This window comes from Protomyctophum bolini (assembly GCF_963924005.1).
Source record: "Protomyctophum bolini genome assembly, chromosome: 22".
Lineage (NCBI taxonomy): Eukaryota > Metazoa > Chordata > Actinopteri > Myctophiformes > Myctophidae > Protomyctophum > Protomyctophum bolini.
The window spans coordinates 33,100,590-33,120,630 of NC_137883.1; the positions used below are offsets into that span (position 1 = coordinate 33,100,590).

The 20,041-nt window shown below is 49.5% G+C and overlaps 1 protein-coding gene across 1 annotated transcript in view; it reads left to right on the plus strand.

Annotated features, from left to right (window-relative positions):
* The window catches only part of znrf3 (zinc and ring finger 3), a gene marked incomplete at its 3' end in the record, with an annotated part of 136,526 nt that extends 117,879 nt beyond the window's left edge, over nt 1–18,647 (plus strand). The window contains exons 4-9 of the mRNA XM_080755697.1: nt 3,007–3,138; nt 6,096–6,206; nt 7,281–7,448; nt 14,102–14,204; nt 16,552–17,540; nt 17,601–18,647. Coding sequence (XP_080611823.1) covers nt 3,007–3,138; nt 6,096–6,206; nt 7,281–7,448; nt 14,102–14,204; nt 16,552–17,540; nt 17,601–18,647 — 2,550 coding nt within the window. The remainder of the gene's footprint in view (nt 1–3,006; nt 3,139–6,095; nt 6,207–7,280; nt 7,449–14,101; nt 14,205–16,551; nt 17,541–17,600) is intronic.
* Nucleotides 18,648–20,041: the final 1,394 nt, after the last annotated feature.

Here is a 20,041-nt window from a genome sequence, read left to right on the forward strand (position 1 = left end):
TCCTCTCCTCTCCTCTCCCCTCCCCTCCCCTCCCTCCTCTCCTCTCCTCTCTCTCCTCTCCTCTCCTCTCCTCTCCTCTCCCCTCCCCTCCCCTCCCCTCCCCTCCCCTCCCCTCCCTCCCCTCCCCTCCCCTCCTCTCCCTCCCCTCCCCTCCCCTCTCCCTCCTCTCTCTCCCCTCCCCTCCCCTCCCCTCCTCTCCCCTCTCCTCTCCTCTGGGTCTTAAAGTGCGTATATAGACAGATAAAAGAGATCTCACAGAGACCACAACAGGGACCAGATGAAAGCCCGTGCCGGGCCGGGAAGGCATGTGTTAAATTCCCCTGAGAGGCTTTTCAAGTCGGAGCAGCCCGTTCCCACACAGGTTTGGACCCACAGACCCCCCCCCCCCCCCCCAAGTATTCAAAAGACATTTTTTGCATATTTTTCAAAACCTTTCAAAAATAGCAGATGTGCAAGCTCGCCGCACGGTACAAAGTGACGCATTGCGAGCTTGTGTACATCTTCTATTTTTGAATAGTCTTGATAGTCAACATGTATAAAGGGGACACATGCCCCGCTTAACCCATTCAGTTAAGGGAATCCCTTTTGGTGTTTCATAGTAGTATGTTATACGTTAGCTATTGAAAAATACTAGCAGACCTACAAGGTCATAGCGCGGCCACCGACAGCCGCGCTACGAGCTTGTAGGCCGACTATTTTTTTGAAAAATCGTGAAAATGTGGCGATAGGGAAGAGCGAGCGGTATGACGGTATTAGAATAGAACGATCAAAAAGTTCTCTCTGCGTCTAAACTTTAATGCCAGAGCATATTTCATACGCGGGCGAATATATATAGAACTACAAATAGAATATATAGAACTACATAGAGCATCCCCTGCTATGTCCCTTGGGCTTTTCAAATGACAGATTCCGACTGCGGAGCGGAGAGACATTTAGAACACACAGAGAGAGAGAGAGAGAGAGAGAGAGAGAGAGACATTTAGAACACACAGAGAGAGAGAGAGAGAGAGAGAGAGAGAGAGAGACATTTAGAACACACAGAGAGAGCAGAGAGAGAGAGAGAGAGAGAGGAATGCTGGATTTGTACTCGCCATGGTGTCCATGCACGAAAACAGAAGATCTACAAGCTCGCGTCGTGCGGCGCTACGCCAGCTCTGTGAGCTTGTGAGATCTTGCTTTTTTTCTCCAATGTGCGACACCCGCCCGGCACACAACTGAGTTCTAATTAACGTTTTACCACTTCAGCATGATGTCATACTTTGACACATACACAGCGACGTGTGAAAACAGCAGATCGGCAATCTTGTGATCGGCTTTTCGCCTGCCGATGGAGACAAATTTGCCCGTAATGATAATATGCCCCACAAGTAAGGATTATGAATTGATTTGTTTTTAACAAATGATTAAACTGATCAGTGTCATTCACTGTCACGCCCCCACCAGTGTTGATTATGACAGAATGTTTTTATTTAGTTTGAGTCATAGTCTGTGCAGTGAAATTCCATTTAGGTTTAGTCATATTATACTCATCTGAAAAGATCTACTAAATAGCATAAGATTTTAGTCGACTTGATTTTGTCAACAAAAGTGTCGTCTTTTAGTTCTACGGGAATCCACTAGGCACCTCCCTAACACTTTAGTCTTATTGTCTGAGTGGTGCAACCACTCCTATAGACGGCTATGTGTGTCCCTGGGTCTGTCCCTGTTGTCCAGCCTAACACACACACGACACACACACACACACACACACACACACACACACACACACACACACACACATGCTCACACACACATTAACTGTATATATACACAGTATGATGATCTGGGGTGTTACAGTACAGTACAGTACAGTACAGTAGAGGCCCCCCCTACCCTCTGTGTCTCCCATAAATGACCGTTGGCCCCCCTCCCCCCTCTGTGTCTCCTATAAATGACCGTTGGCCCCCCTCCCCTCTGTGTCTCCTATAAATTACCGTTGGCCCCCCTACCCTCTGTGTCTCCCATAAATGACCGTTGGCCCCCCTCCCCTCTGTGTCTCCTATAAATGACCGTTGGCCCCCCTACCCTCTGTGTCTCCTATAAATGACCGTTGGCCCCCCTCCCCTCTGTGTCTCCTATAAATGACCGTTGGCCCCCCTCCCCTCTGTGTCTCCCATAAATGACCGTTGGCCCCCCTCCCCCCTCTGTGTCTCCCATAAATGACCGTTGGCCCCCCTACCCTCTGTGTCTCCCATAAATGACCGTTGGCCCCCCTCCCCTCTGTGTCTCCATAAATGACCGTTGGCCCCCCTCCCCTCTGTGTCTCCCATAAATGACCGTTGGCCCCCCTACCCTCTGTGTCTCCCATAAATGACCGTTGGCCCCCCTACCCTCTGTGTCTCCCATAAATGACCGTTGGCCCCCTACCCTCTGTGTCTCCCATAAATCGACCGTTGGCCCCCCTCCCCCCTCTGTGTCTCCCATAAATGACCGTTGGCCCCCCTCCCCTCTGTGTCTCCCATAAATGACCGTTGGCCCCCTCCCCTCTGTGTCTCCCATAAATGACCGTTGGCCCCCCTACCCTCTGTGTCTCCTATAAAATGACCGTTGGCCCCCCTACCCTCTGTGTCTCCTATAAATGACCGTTGGCCCCCCTACCCTCTGTGTCTCCCATAAATGACCGTTGGCCCCCCTCCCCCCTCTGTGTCTCCCATAAATGACCGCTGGCCCCCCTCCCCTCTGTGTCTCCTATAAATGACCGTTGGCCCCCCTACCCTCTGTGTCTCCTATAAATGACCGTTGGCCCCCCTACCCTCTGTGTCTCCCATAAATGACCGTTGGCCCCCCTCCCCCCTCTGTGTCTCCTATAAATGACCGTTGGCCCCCCTCCCCCTCTGTGTCTCCCATAAATGACCGTTGGCCCCCCTCCCCCCTCTGTGTCTCCCATAAATGACCGTTGGCCCCCCTCCCCCCTCTGTGTCTCCTATAAATGACCGTTGGCCCCCCTCCCCCCTCTGTGTCTCCCAGCTCAACCAGGTGGGCGAGGACCCTCTGAAGCGGCCGGTGGTCTACGTGAAGGGCAACGACGCCGTGAAGCTCATGAACATCGTCAACAAGCAGAAGGTGGCCCGCGCCCGCATCCAGCACAGACCCCCGAGGGTGAGATCCACACGCCCACAAGCAAAGAGTGTGTGTGCATGTGTGCGTAATGCGTATACGTGCGTGTGTGTGTGTGTGTGTGTGCATGTGTGTTTGTTTGTTACTGTACTCGCTAGGGTCAAATTTATAAAAGCACAAACTTGTGTGAGAGAGAGAGAGAGAGAGAGACAAAGAGACACATACTGTCGCCACCCCCCCCCCCCCCCCCCAAACACACACACACACACACAACACACACACACACACACACACACACACACACACGCACACACACACACACACACACACACACACACACTACAAAAGCAGAACAAGTTAACGGATATGAGGAACGGTGAAAAATTCCAGTGGAGAAATCTGACCCTTCCTTTTCTTCTCTCTCTCTCTCTCTCTCTCTATCTCTCCCTCTCTGTCTCTCTCTCTCTCTCTCTCTCTCTCTCTCTCTCTCCCCGCCATCGAATCGCCCCGAGGCGGAGGACTTATTTTTCTGTGTTATTTTGTTTTCTTCCTGTGCAGCGCTCTGAGAGATGGATATCAGCCAATCAAAGAGCTGCTCTGAGAGATGGATATCAGCCAATCAAAGAGCTGTTTGTTTGCTTTCACTATTTTGATAACGGACCGTCACATTCTCAGGTCAAATAGCTTGACATAATGAACGCCCCGAGAGAGAGAGAGCAAAGCCCCCCATCCACCCCCCACTCCAATCTCGACCCACCGATAAAGCAAAGACGTGGTTATTTCAATCTTTTGCCCGCATCGCAGCGCGACGCGTTGTGAGCTTGTAGATCATCCATTTTGATGAGTGTAAAATCAGCCATTATGACGGCATCAAGGCCCGCAAAAATACATTTTAGTCGACTAAATCAACTGTAGTTTTAGTCGACTAAAACTAGACTGACGCTAAAAACATTCCGGGTGACTAAAATGTGACTAAAACTAAAATGAGAACTATTCAAGAGACTATATGACTAATAGTACTAAAATCAAAATGTGCTGCCAAAAACAACACTGTTCCACAGTCACTTGTACCTGGTGTACTGTATTGTATCTGTATCTCCACACAGTCACTTGTAGGTGTACTGTATTGTATCTGTATCTCCACACAGTCACTTGTAGGTGTACTGTATTGTATCTGTATCTCCACACAGTCACTTGTAGGTGTACTGTATTGTATCTGTATCTCCACACAGTCACTTGTAGGTGTACTGTATTGTATCTGTATCTCCACACAGTCACTTGTAGGTGTACTGTATTGTATCTGTATCTCCACACAGTCACTTGTAGGTGTACTGTATTGTATCTGTATCTCCACACAGTCACTTGTAGGTGTACTGTATTGTATCTGTATCTCCACACAGTCACTTGTAGGTGTACTGTATTGTATCTGTATCTCCACACAGTCACTTGTAGGTGTACTGTATTGTATCTGTATCTCCAGGGCGGGGTCCTTGGGGTCCAAGACAAACTTCTCCCTTTGGGAGACAAAATAAAGAAACCTTGAAACTTAAACCTTGTACTTACGGTATGTGACAGAAAGTGTCTCTGTCTGGTCCCTGTTCCACAGAGTACTTTATGTGACAGAACGTGTCCTCTCTCTCTGTCTCTGTCTGTCTGTCCCTGTCCAACAGCAGCCTACAGAGTACTTTATGTGACAGAACGTGTCCTCTCTGTCTCTGTCTGTCTGTCCCTGTCCCACAGCAGCCCACAGAGTACTTTATGTGACAGAATTTGTCCTCTCTGTCTCTGTCTCTGTCTGTCTGTCCCTGTCCCACAGCAGCCCACAGAGTACTTTATGTGACAGAACGTGTCTCTCTGTCTCTGTCTGTCTGTCCCTGTCCAACAGCAGCCTACAGAGTACTTTATGTGACAGAACGTGTCCTCTCTGTCTCTGTCTGTCTGTCCCTGTCCAACAGCAGCCTACAGAGTACTTTATGTGACAGAACGTGTCCTCTCTCTGTCTGTCCCTGTCCAACAGCAGCCCACAGAGTACTTTATGTGACATAACGTGTCCTCTCTGTCTGTCCCTGTCCAACAGCAGCCTACAGAGTACTTTATGTGACATAACGTGTCCTCTCTGTCTGTCCCTGTCCAACAGCAGCCTACAGAGTACTTTATGTGACAGAACTTGTCCTCTCTGTCTCTGTCTGTCTGTCCCTGTCCAACAGCAGCCTACAGAGTACTTTATGTGACAGAACGTGTCCTCTCTGTCTGTCCCTGTCCAACAGCAGCCTACAGAGTACTTTATGTGACAGAACTTGTCCTCTCTGTCTCTGTCTGTCTGTCCCTGTCCAACAGCAGCCTACAGAGTACTTTATGTGACAGAACTTGTCCTCTCTGTCTCTGTCTGTCTGTCCCTGTCCAACAGCAGCCCACAGAGTACTTTATGTGACAGAACGTGTCCTCTCTGTCTCTGTCTGTCTGTCCCTGTCCAACAGCAGCCTACAGAGTACTTTATGTGACATAACGTGTCCTCTCTGTCTGTCCCTGTCCAACAGCAGCCTACAGAGTACTTTATGTGACAGAACTTGTCCTCTCTGTCTCTGTCTGTCTGTCCCTGTCCAACAGCAGCCTACAGAGTACTTTATGTGACAGAACGTGTCCTCTCTCTGTCTGTCCCTGTCCAACAGCAGCCTACAGAGTACTTTATGTGACAGAACGTGTCCTCTCTCTCTGTCTGTCTGTCCCTGTCCAACAGCAGCCTACAGAGTACTTTATGTGACAGAACGTGTCCTCTCTGTCTGTCCCTGTCCAACAGCAGCCTACAGAGTACTTTATGTGACAGAACGTGTCCTCTCTGTCTGTCTCTGTCTGTCCCTGTCCAACAGCAGCCTACAGAGTACTTTATGTGACAGAACGTGTCCTCTCTATCTGTCTCTGTCTGTCTGTCCAACAGCAGCCTACAGAGTACTTTATGTGACAGAACGTGTCCTCTCTGTCTGTCTGTCCCTGTCCAACAGCAGCCCACAGAGTACTTTGACATGGGCATCTTCCTGGCGTTCTTCGTGGTGGTGTCTCTGGTCTGCCTCATCCTCCTCGTCAAGATCAAACTGAAGCAGAGGAGAAGCCAGGTACGTTAAAAAACAAGCACACTTTTATTTTTAATAATAATAATAATAATGTCCAACTCAAAGTAAAAACTATTAAGGATGTTTTCCAAAGTTGTCATTTTTTTCTCAGCTTGTACTTTTTATTTTTGTACTTTTGTGTACTTTTCTCTTATTTTGTTTTATTTTTATGTTCGAAATCAACATAAATTAATTAAATCATTCATTCATTCATGTACGCATGAATGAATCAGGGAATCAGGAAAAATAATTCATACAATAAATAAATTTAAATATCAGCCTTTTTCCCCCCCTTGTTTTTACTCCAAAGATTTAGAGCAGCCAGTTATTTTTACGACCTTTTTCTTCCCAATTGAGTTGTTTTGCCAATTGATTGCTCGGTTATGATATCATTAATGTTCCGTCCTGTGATTAATCTCCGTCCTGAGCGCTGAGGCAGTGTTGTTTTCGTCGACTAAAACGAAGACGAAAAATGTTCGTCGACTACCTTTTTTCACTGACTAAAACTAAATAAAAACTAAATAAAAAGGAATCTATGATGACTAAAACTAAGACTAAATATACTGACAATTTCGTCAACAAATAAAAACTAGACTAAAATGTTAGGAAGGGACTAGTGGACAAGAGATCCAGTTTTTTGCTGGGTTGCATGCTGAAAATAGCAGATATACAATCTCACAACACGTCGCAACGACGCGTTGTGAGATCTGCTATTTTCAGCATGCAACGTGTAAAATATGTCATTACGACATCAAGGCCTGTCAAAACACATTTTAGTCAACTAAAATCGTATGACATTTAGTCGACTAAAACCTGACTAAACACTAGAACATTCCAGGTGACTAAAATGTGACTAAAACTAAGTGAAAACTATTCAAGAGACTACGACTAAAACTAAAATAGAAATTTGCTGCCAAAAACCACACTGCGCTGAGCGTGACTATTTGATGGGACGGAGACCTCCGTTTATGCCACTCGGGGTGTTAAAGAAACTGCAGCGTTCTCTGACTGACTCTCCCCCCTCGGTCCTTCCCCCCCCCCCCCCCCCCCATCCCCTCGGTCCTCCCCCCCCCACAGAGCTCTATGAACAGGATGGCCATCCAGGCGCTGGAGAAGATGGAGACGCGCAAGTTCAAGGCCAAGATCAAAGGGCAGCGCGAGAGCAGCTGCGGGGTCTCCGATTCGCTGAGCAGCAGCTCCACGGCGGACTGCGCCATCTGCCTGGAGAAGTACGCGGACGGAGAGGTAACGGAAGACCCCCCACCACAAACGTCCCAAGAAACTACTAGCTAGCCTAGCCACCAAGTTTGCTATAGCGCTCTGGGAGAACAGAGCAGCTGAATTCTTTGTTTTGATTATAGGTGGTGAACGGTGCTGGTTTAATCCACGGCTATAGAAGGCTGTTTCAACCAATCAGATTGCTTCCTCGAAACCACCATGTTAATAATGCTTATTAACAGTTTGCAAAACCTACAGTGGTGCGATTATTACAACGATGCTAATAGTGTTACTCAAAAAGCAAGGCCTGAGGGCTTGTTTCCATTGTGGTTCTGTGTATTCAGTTCATCAAGATCTGTGCCAGTCCATGCCATTTATTTTTTCTTCCCCACAGCCTTTTCTCCTTGGAGCCCCTTCTCCATATGCATGCGCACACGCACACACACACACACACACACACGCACGCACGCACGCACGCACGCACGCACGCACGCACGCACGCACGCACGCACGCACGCACGCACGCACACACACACACACACACACACACACACACACACACACATGGGTGTGCACGCGCTCACACTAACTGTCATTTTACAAATAGAGGAAATAGCTGGTCTAAAAGCTTTACACAGCTTAGATCTGCTATTTTCGCTATTTTTAAAACTTTGAAAGTCGTTGAAAAATGTCAAGTATTTGAGTCCGTTTCGGACCCCCCCGCCCCCCACCCAAGGGGCTCACCAGACACCGGGTTGCCAGGTCGGGAAACACAGTTTTGGACAATGGGAGTTGGAACTTCCCTGACGTTGCCCCATGGGGACCTGAAGCCCTTAACGACCCCTTTCTTCCTTTGACACTCGTCCCGGGGCGGTACCGGGCCGGTCCCGGGCCGTTCCGTGCACCTGGGGGAGAGATAACGGTATCCAGTCACACATCGGGCTGTGATGATGATTAGGGCTTCCTGTTTTCCCCAAGCGTTGTTCCTCCTTTAGTCCTCCTTTAATCCTCCTTTAATCCCAACCACAGAGTCATTCTGTCGGGATACGATACGAGGCCCAGACCCTAATCTATCTATGGGGGCCCAGACCCTAATCTATCTATGGGGGCCCAGACCCTAATCTATCTATGGAGGCCTAATCTATGGGACCCTAATCTATCTATGGGGGCCCAGACCCTAATCTATCTATGGGGGCCCAGACCCTAATCTATCTATGGGGGCCCAGACCCTAATCTATCTATGGAGGCCTAATCTATGGGACCCTAATCTATCTATGGGGGCACAGACCCTAATCTATCTATGGGGGCCCAGACCCTAATCTATCTATGGAGGCCTAATCTATGGGACCCTAATCTATCTATGGGGGCCCAGACCCTAATCTATCTATGGGGGCCCAGACCCTAATCTATCTATGGAGGCCTAATCTATGGGACCCTAATCTATCTATGGGGGCCCAGACCCTAATCTATCTATGGGGGCCCAGACCCTAATCTATCTATGGGGGCCCAGACCCTAATCTATCTATGGAGGCCTAATCTATGGGACCCTAATCTATCTATGGGGGCCCAGACCCTAATCTATCTATGGGGGCCCAGACCCTAATCTATCTATGGGGGCCCAGACCCTAATCTATCTATGGAGGCCTAATCTATGGGACCCTAATCTATCTATGGGGGCCCAGACCCTAATCTATCTATGGGGGCCCAGACCCTAATCTATCTATGGAGGCCTAATCTATGGGACCCTAATCTATCTATGGGGGCCCAGACCCTAATCTATCTATGGGGGCCCAGACCCTAATCTATCTATGGGGGCCCAGACCCTAATCTATCTATGGAGGCCTAATCTATGGGACCCTAATCTATCTATGGGGGCCCAGACCCTAATCTATCTATGGGGGCCCAGACCCTAATCTATTTATGGGGGCCCAGACCCTAATCTATCTATGGGGGCCCAGACCCTAATCTATCTATGGGGGCCCAGACCCTAATCTATCTATGGGGGCCCAGACCCTAATCTATCTATGGAGGCCCAGACCCTAATCTATCTATGGGGACCCAGACCCTAATCTATCTATGGAGGCCCAGACCCTAATCTATCTATGGAGGCCCAGACCCTAATCTATCTATGGGGGCCCAGACCCTAATCTATCTATGGGGACCCAGACCCTAATCTATCTATGGGGGCCCAGACCCTAATCTATCTATGGGGGCCCAGACCCTAATCTATCTATGGGGGCCCAGACCCTAATCTATCTATGGGGGCCCAGACCCTAATCTATCTATGGGGGCCCAGACCCTAATCTATCTATGGAGGCCCAGACCCTAATCTATCTATGGGGGCCCAGACCCTAATCTATCTATGGGGACCCAGACCCTAATCTATCTATGGAGGCCCAGACCCTAATCTATCTATGGAGGCCCAGACCCTAATCTATCTATGGGGGCCTTTGAGGATTTACTGTAACAGGCATTGCTCATCCTCCGGAGGAGGATGGGGAGGGGGGGTGGGACAAACCCCCAATTCCCAGGAGGAGTGGGAAGCGTGTGTGTGTGTGTGTGTGTGTGTGTGTGTGTGTGTGTGTGTGTGTGTGTGTGTGTGTGTGCGAGCGCGCACACATGCCTAGAATATTTGATTGTCCCTAAAATATTGATGTCTGTTGTAAATACACATCAATTGTAATACACAGCAAGTAGTGCGTGTGCTCGCTCGCGCGTGTGTGCGTGTACGTGTGCGTGTACGTGTGCGTGTGCGTGTACGTGTACGTGCACGTGTGCGGTTATGAGTCGCGTCAGTAAGGACACACGGAGGAGAAAACGCAACAAAGCGTGACTGTGGCGCCATGTGTTGCACAGAGGAAGTGGCGTTTTATAAAAGCCTGAATGGCATCAAAGACATTTCTTTTTTCCAGGAGCAGAACTCGGCAACAAAAGGTTGGGGTGGAAAAAGCAGCCCAAAAGATGAGTCACGTTTAAGGCACAGAGAAGAAGAGAGAGGGGGGGGGGGGGGGGCGGGTGGCACTGGCAGCCAAATGGCAGTGACTGAAACACATCAGCAGCCACTAGTCTAAAGGGATGGTTTGAAGTGTTCATTTTTAAGTGGTGCAACCACTTCTACAACCAGCAATGTCCATGTACGTACCTGTGTACCTGTGTCTATGAGCACGAGTATGTTAATTATTAATAGCAGTAGGGGGCGCCAGAAACAGAGAGAGGGGTAGTGCTGTGTCTCTAATGAGAGAGAGAGAGAGAGAGAGAGCGAGAGAGGGGAGTTGCACCACTTGGTTCACACAGGTGTGATTTTTAAACTAAAACCAGTGATTTCCAACCTTTTTCATATCATCCATTATTTATTTGGCATTTGCCCCACAGGGGGTGCATACTTAGTTTAGACTATAGTCATTGGTTAGACATGGGTTAAGGTTAGGTTTAGGTGAGAGGTTATAGGTTTAGGGTGAGATAGGGTGTGAGATAGGTTGTAGTTGTAGGACTAATGACTGGTCTAACTAATGACTAGTCTAAACCAAGTACTATAAGTACCGCATCCATATGCATGACATAGCCTTTCTTAGACCCGAGACTAAAGAATATTTTGTTAATTGTCGGTCAATAATTTGTCCACAATTCCATGCTGTATTGAAATGTTGATCAAAATAACAATTTTACAACTATTACAACTATTTTACATTCTCTAATTGTGTAGTATTTTATGTAATGAAGATGTTTAACAATAATGTAACTCTTGAGAGCGTAACATTTGGTTTAATTTTACACTTAGTAAGTTAAATATCTAATAAGGGTTCATTTGGTTACCAGCTCTCCATCATTTAGCTGAGCGACCACCTGGAAACCCCTCAAGGACCACTGGTGGTCCCTGGACCACTGGGGACCACCGAGAACCCCCTCAAGGACCACCGATGGTCCCTGGACCACTGGGGACCACCGAGAACCCCCTCAAGGACCACCGGTGGTCCCCACACCACTGGTTGAAAAACCACTGCACTAAAACGATGACGATCTTTTTTTTTTGTTGACAACCTTTTTTCACCGACTGAATACTTAATACAAACAAAGCTATGCCTAAATAATGTAAATATGCTGCCAAATTTTGTCAACAATAAATAATTAACTAGACTTACTAAAAGGTTAGGGAGGGACTGAGAGTACAAGAGATTCAGCAGAACTAAGAACTTTTATTTAAATTATTACTAAGCCAACTATGACTTATTATTTTATGCTTGGCTGCGCATGGGTGTCAACTTAAAAATATCTTCTTTTTAAATTATTATTACTTTTTTGTACTGTACTGTACTGTACTGTACTGTACTGTACTGTACTGTACTGTACTGTACTGTACTGTACTGTACTGTACTGTACTGTACTGTACTGTACTGTACTCCTTATTGGCAGAGATGCAATCAATCAGTCAACCCACTGGCTAAAGGGATGATTCCTTTGGGTGTCAACATCCTATTCTCTGTCGCTGTGCTGCCACCTGCTGGACATTCACGCATACAACCGCAAGCACATGGCCGTTCTCTCTCTTAGGACAATCAAAAACAGGTTGCCGTTTGTAAATGCATTTTTATCATATTTTCGTAACGAGGCACGTCTAATTATTTTTGCTGTAATATAGACGCTCTTCCTCTGTGGATTTCCGAGGTTTAACCCATTTAGACCCGAGTTAAAAACATTCACTTTGAAAGAATATTATATTCAAAGATTTGCGCCACATTTTTACGATTTTTCAAAAATAGCAGACCTACAAGCTCGTAGCGCGCCACTCGGTGGCGCGCTACGAGCTTGTAGATCTGGTCCAGGGTGGAAAATCTTCAACATCGGAGGTTGGAACCGGAGACCCGGTTGACCCACTGGGTCCGGTGACCCACTGAGCGCTGTTCAGAGGTATGGACAGCCGCTGCAACGGGTTTTAACACTGCAGTGTGTCGAGAGAGAGTCAAAGTCAAAGTTCAAAGTCGTGCGATTAGTCACACAACGTTTACCGCCGTGAAATATGTTCCCCGCATCTGTTGGAGCGGTTGAGCTGCAGCGGGCGCCGCGCTCGGGGGGAAATCATTAGTTGATTTGACCCCCAAAATCCAACCCATTGATGCTGAGTGCCAAGCCAGGGAGGGCGGCATTTAATTGGGGCCCATTTTTTACAGTCTTTGGTATATGACCCGGCCTGGGGAATCGAACCCCCGACCTCCCAGTTTCAGGGCGGACACTCTAACCACAAGCCTCACTCCCAATCTTCCGCCGTAGTCTGAAAACCCACCTCTTCAGACTCCACCATGGCCCGTAGCATTTGCCCTAGCCTAGACCCTTAGATAGCACTTCATGTAGACTTAGATAGTATTTTAGACAGACTTATAGCTTGTTACGTAGACAGCACTAGAATTGCATTTTATGTAGTCATAGCACTTTATAGTACACATGTGTATTGTATAATATATAATATAGTATAGTGTATAGTCGACAACATAGATACTCCACTGTTACGTTCTTAGTTTATACATGATTCATGATAACTACTTTTTATATATGTGATGTATGCCATGCTTTGTTCTTGCTTAATGTAAGTCGCTCTGGATCAAGAGCGTCTGATAAATGCCTAAATTGTAAGGCCACTGTCTGGTTGAGGACAAGAGCAGAGCGGAGAGAATGTAGAGGCTAAAACTAGGTGGAAACCATTTGGAGATAATTTAGAATACAACTGCAGTGCAGTGCCAATGCAAAGACCTCAGAGGGCAGTGCCTCTTTCACCACCAGCTCTAGCCAATACAAAGAATTTAGATGTCACCACCACACGTGTTGTCGGCAGGCGGAGATCAACCAAACGTCTTGGCTACGCAAGACTATATTTTGATTTATTTGATGATGGGGTTAGAAAAGTTCCAGACAACTATCTATCAATCAAACCCTTTTTTTTTTTTTTTAACCCATTTTGGGCGGGAACCCCTTTTTGGTGTTTTAACTAAGCATTATGTTATACTTTAGCTATTGAAAAATAGCAGATCTACAAGCTCATACTGTAGTGCGCCACCGAGTGGCGCGCTACGAGCTTGTTGGTCTGCTATTTTTGAAAAATCGTGAACATTTTAACTCAAATCTTTGCTTCTGGGGGAGGTCCCTGGAACAACATATTTTCAGATGGGGAGGCGGAGGCATATTACGTAACATTTTTGGTGTCCTTGACATGAAATATTGAGAACCACTGATACAGAAACACGAGGTTTATCCAGGAAAAAAGGCCATTTTCATTTATTATTTTTTTAATTTCGAGGCCTAAATGGGTTAAGAATGTATGCAAGTAGAACTCCTAATTTGTATGTTCAAAACAATCCCGTCTTGGGATGTATTGTTGTATTGTTGTTTTGGTCTTGTGGTAGGAGCTGCGCGTCATCCCGTGTGCCTCTAACGTGTTCCGTGTTGTTGTTTTTGTCCCGTGGTATAGGAGCTGCGCGTCATCCCGTGTTCCTCTAACGTGTTCCGTGTTGTTGTTTTGTTCCCGTGGTAGGAGCTGCGCGTCATCTCCTGTTCCTCTTAACGTGTTCCTCTAACGTGTTCCGTGTTGTTGTTGTTTTGTTCCCGTGGTATAGGAGCTGCGCGTCATCCCCTGTGCCTCTAACGTGTTCCTCTAACGTGTTCCGTGTTGTTGTTTTTGTCCCGTGGTATAGGAGCTGCGCGTCATCCCGTGTGCTCACCGGTTCCATAAGAAGTGTGTGGACCCCTGGCTGCTGCAGCATCACACCTGTCCTCACTGCAGACACAACATCATTGGTGAGTTCCTCCTCATGCAAAGCCAAGGACTATCTAAAGAGGATGAGAAGCGAAGACCGTACAGTGGACGCCATGTTTGCTCCCTGGAAGCAACATGTACAACTTCCTGGACTCAAATGCGCATGTTTCTTTCCTTCCAGGGAGCAACATGGCGTCCACCGTACGGTCTTAGCTGCTCGTCCTCTTTAGACAGTCCTTGATGCAAGCCAAGCCTACCATTTTTCCCCCACAGATGTAAAAACCAACTAAAAACTAAGCTACGGTCACTAAAAGATTCAATATATTGGACCAGTTATTCCGTCAACAAACAAAAACTAGACTAAAATGTTAGGGAGCGACTAGTGGACAAGAGATCCTGGAGAGGATAAAAGACGAGTCAATTTATGTTTGGTTGTGCTCGGGTGTAGCACTCTGAAAATAGCAGATATACAAGCTCACAACTCGCACCTTTCATGACATGAAATGCAGCTCAAAGTGCTTTACAGAGCAATGGAGAAAGAAAGAAAATAAAAGCAAGGCATAAACAATAAACATAAAAAAATAAATAGCAGTAATGCAATACAGTGAGGACATGAATAACAACAAAATTAAAAGATCAATTCAAAGCAAGGGTGTAGAAGTGGGTCTTGAGCTGTACTTTAAAAATGTCTCCAGAGGCTGCCTGTCGAAGGTACAGTGGGAGTTTGTTCCACGCCGTCGGCCCGTAGAAGCAAAAAGCTGCTTCCCCGTATTTTTAGTTGCCATTTTCTTTAGGCAAAGCGAGCAGGCCAGCAGTGGAAGACCTTAGGGGGCGGTTTGGGACATATTTAGGCAGGCAGTCATGTAGGTAGGAAGGTGCGAGACCATTGAGAGCTTTATAAACAAGTAAAATAAATGTAAAATCAATCCTAAAAACAACCGGAAGCCAGTGCAGTGAGGCTAAAACTGGAGTAGGCCTAATATGTTCTCTCACCTTAGTTTTAATTAAAACTCTGGCTGCTGCATTTTGGACAAGTTGTAATTTGTCAGTATTTTTGGAGGATTGGAGGATAAAAACTACTTTTCAGGAGTCAAATTCCAAAATGGCAAAAGCAGCAGATCTACAAGCTCAAAACGAGTTGCTTGTGGATCTGCTACTTTTGATGCCTGTGTGTGACACTGTAGTATGATCAAGTAGGGTGTTAATTTATGAAAGAACACAAAAGTTTAGAATATGGAGATATTCAGGTTTCTGCCCGACTTAAATATGCACACTTGCATTACTTGATACAATGATTGTTACCACCAATCATAAAAAATAATGCACTTATACTACTATGGCAAAGTGCTTTTAAATGGATTTGTTCAACAATTTACAATTTAGGCATTTAGCAGACGCTCTTAATCCAGAGTGATTTACAGTAAGCAAGAACAACACATCAAATACAATACAAATACAATAGTGTAAATGTAGTTGATGCGACACACTCTGAGCTTACTATATCCGCTATTTCCTCAATTTAAATAGGCAAAGTTACAGTATACAGATGATTGGATGTTTGCAAAAAATATTTGCAATTATATATTGCAATTATCTCAAATAATTGCGACCAAGAAAATTCACAACACACTGTATACGGAATTATTCTTTATTATACGGAATATTCTTCTTCTAACCGGGACGTCCTACTCAAGAAAGACCAGCAAACGCCTGATGGAGGGGAAAGGAACTGGTTGGAATAACGTGTTCCTTCCACGCGCTACGTCCAACCAGGGAAACTCCCCCCTGTCAGGTGTAAAGGAGCAACTTGGACACTCAGGCATGAAGGAAGCATGAGTTCAAGTCCGTTGCTCTCCCCTTGTCCCCCATATATGGAGACTAGGTTGGTCTCCCCTTGTCCCCCATATATGGAGACTAGGTTGGTCTCCCCTTGTCCCCCATATATGGAGACTAGGTTGCTCTCCCCTTGTCCCCCATATATGGAGACTAGGTTGGTCTCCCCTTGTCCCCCATATATGGGGACTAGGTTGGTCTCCCCTTGTCCCCCATATATGGAGACTAGGTTGCTCTCCCCTTGTCCCCCATATATGGAGACTAGGTTGGTCTCCCCTTGTCCCCCATATATGGGGACTAGGTTGGTCCCCCATATATGGAGACTAGGTTGGTCTCCCCTTGTCCCCCATATATGGGGACTAGGTTGGTCTCCCCTTGTCCCCCATATATGGGGACTAGGTTGGTGGAGGGTGTGTAGAGCCCAGGATCACATTAGATGATTGACACAGGGGTGAAAAATGGGTTACAAAAAAGTTATAAAAAAAGAAAGATCAGCTAACAGACAGTGGCGCAGATAGTTTCAGATGTTCTGATGTGTTTGTGTTTGTGTTGCAGAGCAAAAGAAGGGCGTGGCGGGCCCGGTGTGCATGGACCCCGGTAACCCGGTGCACGGCGGCCGAGGGCAGCAGAGGGTGGTCCTGCCGGTCCACTACCCGGGCCGGGTGCACCGCACGGGCCAGATGACCGCCTACCCCACCCGCACCACCATGGACCCCCACGGCAACCCCATCACCGTGCTGACCGTGGACCAGCACCCGGACCCCCACCAGGGGGGGGGCCTGTACCCCGGGGTGCCCCACCCCCAGGCCGCCTCGGCCTTCCTCCGCGGCTACCACCCCGCCATGCACCTGGACCCCCACCACTCGCTCAACCCCCACCACTGCCACGGCGGCCTGGAGCACCGCGGGGGGCCGCCCGCCTACCCGCCGCAGGGGGGCGGCGGCCCCGGCGCCTTCAAGCGGCCCAAGTTCCACGGCGGGCGGAGCTTCTCGCGGGCCGCCTGCTTCTCGCAGTACGAGACCATGTACCAGCACTACTACTTCCAGGGCCTGACTTTCCCCCAGCAGCAGCAGCAGCAGGGGCAGGGGCAGCCCGAGGGCCTCCAGGGCCCAGGGCCCGGGGGGCCCCACAACAAGGCCCACAACCACGGCAGGGCCTTCCAGCAGGGCCTGCTCTACCCCACCGTGGTGCACATGGCGCCCGCCGCGCAGGGCTCGCGCCTGGTGGACGGGGGCGGGCCGGGGGGCGGCGGGGGCCCGGGGGGCCCGCCGGCGGGGGGCCTGGGGGGCTGCTACCATCCCTCCCACCGCTCGGTGTGCAGCGGCTACCTGGCCGACTGCCCCGGCAGCGACAGCAGCAGCTCGTCCTCGGGCGGGCAGTGTCACTGCTCGTCCAGCGACTCCATGCTGGACTGCACCGAGGTCTCCAACCAGGGGGTCTACGGGAGCTGCTCCACCTTCCGCTCCTCGCTCAGCTCCGACTACGACCCCTACGTCTACCGCAGCAAGAGCCCGTGCCGCGGCGGAGGGGGAGGGGGAGGAGGAGGAGGGGGAGGAGGAGGAGGTGGGGAGGCGATGTGCGTCTCCGGGGCGCCCACGGCGGAGGACTCGCTGACCGCCGCCCCCTCGGGAGGACACCACCACGACCGCCTCCAGGCTCCTCCTCCTCCTCCCCCGCCCCCTCCCCCAGGAGGAGGGGGCTACGGTGGGTCGGGGGGGGACCACCACCACCTCTCCAGCTGCAGCAGCCTGGAGCCCGGAGGCTGCAGCGGTCGCTCGTCACTGGAACCCCGGGAGAACGGCGGCACTACCTCAGCCGGGCCGGCGGGGGAGGCCGGGGCCGGGGCGGACAGGGGGGGAGGACACGGGGGGGAGGAGCTATCGGGGGGCGGGGAGGCGGGGCCAGTGGCGGCGGCGTGCGGCTGCTGCCTGGAGGTGATGCTCCCTCCTCCGCTCGGCGCCACGGGGCAGGACACGGACCGAGGCGTGGCGTTGAGCCGTTGCCGCGGCCGGGTGGGGGTGGGGGGCCCGCCGGACTTCCAGAGCTCGCCCCCCTCCTCCAAGAACTACTTTTCCCCCTCGGAGCACATGTGTGGCGGCGGCGGGGGGGGCCCCGGGGGCCCCGGGCCCTCGGAGCAGCAGCTGAGCTACGAGGGGGCGGGGCTGCCCTGCTGCTTCTACAAAGAGATGAAGCACCGGGCGGCGGCCGGACGCTACGGCGAGGACTACGCCGTGAACGTGCAGTACGCGCACCACCACGGCACGGCGCACCACGACTCGGACGCGCACGCCGCTAACGCTAACGGCGCTAACGCCGTCTGCTCCGGGCAGGGCTGCTCGTGCGAACTCAGCCAGAGGATCCCCATCATCCCAGAGGACTCGGACTACGAGGCGGACATGATGATGATGGGGCTGGAGGAGAGCCTGCTGCCCCCCTCCTCCTCCTCCCCCTCCCACGGCGGCGTGGAGGCGGAGCCTGTAGGGCGGCAGGGCGAGGGGGGGTTCTTCTCCTCGGGACAGTTCAGGGGGGGGTCGTCGTCGTTTCACCCCCAGGAGGAGGAGAGCCGCGCCCTGTTCCTACGGCCGCCCCAGTGCGGCGGCGGCGGATCGGCGAACTGTACTTCCACTAATAATGAGGGGGCGGGGCTCTGAGCTCCTCCTCCTCCCCGGGGGGGGGGGGGGGGGGAGGGGGGGGGGGGGGGGGAGAAGGGACTCGAGCCTGATTTGTACTCGGTTGTCGGTGTCGTGCGCCCCGTCTACAAGCTCTCTGAGAAGACGCTGAGAGGATTTCTGTTGTTAAAAGATGTTCAAAAATGATCACCAATCACAAATATACGAGGTCACTACGCGTCGCGTCTCGAAGCGTTGTGAGCTTGTGGTGACATGGCAGGTTATACTGTTTTCTCCTTCTGCTGCGGGCCGGGCTCTCTTGGAACCCCCTAAAAAAACAACCCTGGGGTCCCAGGTAGGAACCCCACTTTAAGAACCACGGTTCGATGGTGGCGATGTGTGTACACTTTTCACGCCCCGTTTCACGCCTCGCACGACACACAACTACCCGAGTATGTAACGGGACTCGGTATCGCCCGGCCGTATTATTATTATTCTTCGGTACGGAAAAAAACCAGTTCAAGTCAATCAATAATAAAACCCTCAAGTTGCCTTGTTGTTAAAAACCTGCTCGCTGAATGTTATCATCTTAGAATGTAGGCTGATATGCAACAGCTGCCATGTTGGACAGAAGGCCGGCCTCGTCCCGGTCCATTTGAAGTGTAGTACAGGGCAGAATGAACCGGAGCCCAGTGTTGTTTTTGGCTGCACATTTTGATTTTAGTTTTAGTCTATAGTCCCTTCAATAGGTTCCATTTAGTTTCGGTCACATTTTTTAGTCACCTGGAATGTTTTAGTGTCTAGTTTTAGTCCGATTAAATGTCATGAGATTTTAGTCGACTAAATCGACAGTTGATTTAGTCGACTAAACTGTAGTTCAGAAGTACTGTGGGCCTTCCGTCGTAATGACTGTTTTTACACATGCTGAAAATAGCCGATCAGCTTTTTTCAGCATGCAACCCAGAGTAAAATGCCTTATTACTGGATCTCTTGTCCACTAGTCCCTTCCTAACATTTTAGTCTAGTTTTTATTTGTTGATGAAATTGTCAGTAGTATGGGGTTATGTAGTCTCAGTTTTAGTCATCATAGCTTAGTTTTCATTTAGTTTTCGTCAGTGGAAAAAAAAAAGGTAGTTTTCGTGGACGAAATCAACACTGGTAACACCTATGAAGGAGGAAGGAATAAGTAAGGATAAGCCCGGTTTCTTTCCAACATGGCCGACCGTGTGCATAGGAGCCTATAGTGTGGATTCCTACTGAAAAAGCGAAGGCCTGAACGATCTCTCCACATAAACACACACACACACACACTATATTATTATTCTGTTCATTCCTGTGGCCGCGTTGACCGTCTCAGACCCAGAACCATGTTGCCATGGAGAGGAGACAGAGAGTTCTGCTACAAATACGGACGGAGGTTGATTGCTGAAACCGAG